Source organism: Cricetulus griseus, chromosome 4 (assembly GCF_003668045.3).
Source record: "Cricetulus griseus strain 17A/GY chromosome 4, alternate assembly CriGri-PICRH-1.0, whole genome shotgun sequence".
Classification (NCBI taxonomy): domain Eukaryota; kingdom Metazoa; phylum Chordata; class Mammalia; order Rodentia; family Cricetidae; genus Cricetulus; species Cricetulus griseus.
The window spans coordinates 149,674,267-149,678,621 of NC_048597.1; the positions used below are offsets into that span (position 1 = coordinate 149,674,267).

A 4,355-nucleotide genomic window follows, 5' to 3' on the forward strand; every position below is an offset into this window, starting at 1 on the left:
AAGCCACATTTGGCTCCATTTTTGTGTGTTTGGAACCTTTTAAAAAGCTTTCTCAGGTTCCATGTGAAAATACATGGTGCCATTTGTAGGTAGAGCTTTTTTAGTTTGTTTGTTTGTTGGTCAGGACTGCCAGTCAATTCTCTCCCACCAGAGGACTCCCAAATAACCTCACAGAGACTTAATATTAATTATAAATGCTTGGCCAGTAGTGTAGGCTTGTTACTAATTAGCTTTTGTAACTTAAATTAACCCATATTTCTCATGTACTCTCTGCCACATAGCAGTACCTCTTTTCAGCATAGCATGTTCATCTTGTTTCTTTCTGTACCTTCTGGTAACTCCCCTGATTCTGCCCTTCTTCTTCCTCACCCCTGCAAGTCCTGCCTCACCTTTTGCTGACCAGCTATTTACTAGTCAGCTCTTTCTTAACCAATAAATACATACCCACAATGCACAAAAAGATTGTTCTACAGCACATCCCATTACCATCATGGTGAGACATGCTGGCATGCAGGCAGACATGGTACTGGAGAAGGAGCTGAAAGATTTACATCTTGATATGAAGGCAACAGGAAGTGAATGAGACACTGGGTATGGCTTGAACATGTATGAGACCTCAAAGCCCATAGCACAGTGACACACTTCTAACAAGGCCATGCCTACTCCAACAAAGCCACACCTCTTCATAGTGACAGTCACTTTAGGAGCCATTTTCTTTCAAATAATGACAGACTTTAAAAATCAACAAATTGAAATGAGAGCTAGTTGCAGAGGGAGGGAGGAAATAAGTAGAAGAAACACATACTCAACCATAGAGGGAAATGATTGTTTTGTCTTCATAGTTGTGTAGATTTGCAGAGGTTATCATACAGGTGTGTATCATCACTTATTCCTACATGGAGAAAGATTAACATTTATATCAAGAGTTTTCTCCTCAGTGTTTTGTCCAGGGCAGCCTTCACCTCCTTGTTCCTCAGGCTGTAGATCACTGGGTTGAGCATGGGGATCACCGTGGTGTAGAAAACAGAAGCTACGTTCTCCTGGGCCAGGGAACTGGCTGTGGAAGGCTTTAAATACATGAATGCAGTAGATCCATAAAATAAGCCCACAGCTGCAAAGTGGGAGCTGCAGGTGCTGAAGGCTTTAGACCTGCCCTCAGTGGAGCTGATGCGAAGGATGCTGGACAGGATGAATGCATAGGAAATGAGCACTGTTAAGCTCGTGACTACAATATTGAACCCAGCTAAAAAGAAGACAGTCATCTCCACATCGTAGGTACTAGAGCAGGAGAGCTTCATGAGGGGGAGGATGTCACAGAAGTAGTGACTGATGAGGTCCTCACAATAGTGTAGATTTAACATGAGGCCAGTCTCTATTGTTGAGCCAATGAATCCCATGGCATAGACAAAAGCCACCAGCAGGGAGCAGAGGACAGGAGACATGATGATGTTGTAAAGCAAGGGGCGGCAGATGGCCACATAGCGGTCATAGGCCATCACAGTGAGCATGTAACACTCAGCAATGACAAAAACAAGGAAGAAGTAGAGTTGAGACATGCACCCTATATAGGAAATGGGGTTTCTTTGGTACACAAAGTTGATGAGCATCTTGGGCGTAATGACAGAGGAGTAGCAGAGATCCACGAGTGACAAGTTGCTGAGGAAGAAGTACATGGGGGTGTGAAGCTGTTTGTTGAGTCCAATCAAGGTGATCATGCCCAGGTTTCCCACCATGGTGACCATGTAGATCCCCAGGAAGAGGAAGAAGAGGGGCAGCTGGAGCTCTGGCTTGTTAGTTAGCCCCCTGAGGATGAACTCAGTCACCATGGAATGATTTTCTGCAGCCATTGTTTCTGGGTGGGAGTCCTGTGGGGTGGAAGAGAAGGAGTTTGTGAGGGTCTGTCCTTGCTCCACTTGGGAGCATCTGCTTTTCTGCATTTGACACTTGCTGAGCAACTCTGATTATGGCATTTGCATCTTCTCCACACTGCTGCTCTTTGCTGTCAGAACTAGCCTACGGTTTCAGAGGTCTTGAAGCTGATAGACACAGGGGAGAGCTATGAATTTCTTATCAGTTTCACAAATGCCTCAGAGCTCTGGATCTGGACCAGCAGTTACCTTATTGCACAAATTATTAGGTTGCATTTCATAGGCCTCAAATCAGAAAGTTTATGTTGGAGGCCAGGAATGTGTTTCAACAGTTTCTCTAGGCATGTTGTTGTTTCTCAACCCTGTAACTAATCAGGGGCGTTTTCATAGTTCATAACTGTCATCTATGCAATTTCCTTTAAAAATTTATGTGTGTGTGTGTTTGCCTGAGTGTATGCATGTGTATCACGTGTATGTAGGAGTTGGTGGAGGTCAGAAGAGGCATCAGATCTGTAACTGCAGTTCCAGACATTTGTGAGCAGCCGTGTTGGTACTGGGAATGGAACCTGCGCTCACTGCAAGAGCAGTAAGTGCTCTTAACTACTGAGACATCTCTCAAGCCTCATCTACTCAATTTATAAATATTTGAAATAGGTGCTCTGTTAGGATGACCTGGTAGTTATTCCCCTCTTATTGAGTTGCAAGTCAAGTTCTGTGTCCGGGACAGTAACATCAATTTAAAAGTCGATCGTGGAAGTATCATGGGACAAAGGACATTTAAAAATATTCATTCAAAAGTTGATCAGGATGGCTCATACATAAAATCCCAGCACTCAGGAGGTGAAGGCAGAAGAATTGCTAGGAGTTTGAGTACAGCCTGGACTACACAGTGAAACTCTGTTCCATGAGACAAAGAAACAATCAAAATCTCACTGAAGTACTATGTTTCTATGAAAATGGAAGTTGTCATCTAGTAGGCTCAATGATTCAAAAGCCTTGAGGTTCTTAGGCTGTGGTCCCAGGCATTTTAGTTCCCTGTGTCACCTGCTCTGCAAGAGCACTTGGAGCATTTAGAAAACACTGATGCCTGGATTCTGTCCACATGTCCAGAGCTCATAGTATTATTTCCAGTAAGTGCTCCACAGGTAACTTAATGGTTATTATTAGTTTCAGAAAGTAACTGCATCCAAAACATGGTGTCCTCATACTTCTAATGGCAAATACTGAGGTTATAAACATGTCTGTGGGAAGCATCCATCAATATTGCTGGATACATTGTTCCACAAATTCCCTCTAGTGTTGGGAAATGTATTTCTTTGTTTAAAAAAATTTAAAAACATTAGGCATGTTGTACAGTTGTACATGTCTACCAGAGATGAGTGCTATAAATCCTAAAAGTTCTGAGTTAAATATGTGTGAAGTAGGACTTTTGAGAAAATTGATGTGCCTGAGAGACTTGAAATTGAATTCACTTCTGTTGTCTCTGGTTTCTTCCTTTGCCCCTTGTACAACTACTTTGGAAATCAATATGGTGGTTTCTCAAAGAATTGATAAACAATCTGCCTCAAGACCCAGCTATCCCATTCCTGGGCATAGACCTAAAGGATGCTCAATCATACCAAAAAACTACATTCATAACAGCTTCATCTGTAACAGCCAGAAACTGGAAACAACATAGATGTCTCTCAACCAAATAATGGATAAAGGAAATGTGGCACATTTGCACAGTGTAGTATTACTCGGTTGTTAAAAACAATGACATCAGGAAATTTTAGGGCAATTGGATGAGACTAGAAAAACATCATCCTGAGGGAGGTAACCCAGACTCATAAAGACAAACACGGCATGTACTCACTTATAAGTGGATATTAGCTGTAAAGAAAATGATAACTATGCTAACCCACAGACCCAGAGAGGCTAGGTAATAAGGAAGGCTCATGGGTGAATGATTGGATCTCCTTGGGAAGGGGAAATAGAATAGATTTTGTGGGTAGACTGTGGGCTGGTGGGGATGAGAACACAAGGGGTCTGTGGGGGTATAGTATAGACAGGGACAGTGATGAGACAGATGACTGGAAAAGGTGGGCATTTCAGCATGAGGTAGAAACCCGGTATAAGGAAAACTTCTAGAAATCTTCAAGGATGACCCCAGGTAAGACTCATAGCAATAGCAGATATATAGCCTGAACTGCCATCTCCTATGACCAAGCAAACTTCCAGCAAAGGGACTGGGATACAAACCCAGCCACACGAAACCTTCAACCTACAGTTTGTCCTACAGGAAGTGCTGGGATTGGTGACAAGCCCAACTGACATCAGAGAAGTTTCATCCAGCAACTGATGGAAACAGTCAGAGACCAACAACATAGTATTAGGTGGAACTGAAGATGGGGAGGAAGGATTGTAGGAGCTAGAGGGTTCACAAGAAAACTCCCAGAGTCAACTAACCTGGGCTCATAGGGGCTCACAGAGACAGACCTGACAACC

General features: G+C 43.0%; 1 protein-coding gene across 1 annotated transcript; it reads right to left on the reverse strand.

The window, feature by feature from the left end:
• Positions 1–914: 914 nt before the first annotated feature.
• LOC100768392 (olfactory receptor 151) lies at positions 915–1,847 on the reverse strand. The gene has a single exon (XM_027412187.1). It carries the CDS (start codon positions 1,845–1,847, stop codon positions 915–917), a length of 933 nt encoding a protein of 310 aa, XP_027267988.1.
• Positions 1,848–4,355: the final 2,508 nt, after the last annotated feature.

Excerpts from the sequence above, each read along its gene's own strand:
- LOC100768392 (XM_027412187.1), bottom strand. The coding sequence starts at position 1,847 with ATGGCTGCAGAAAATCATTCCATGGTGACTGAGTTCATCCTCAGGGGG.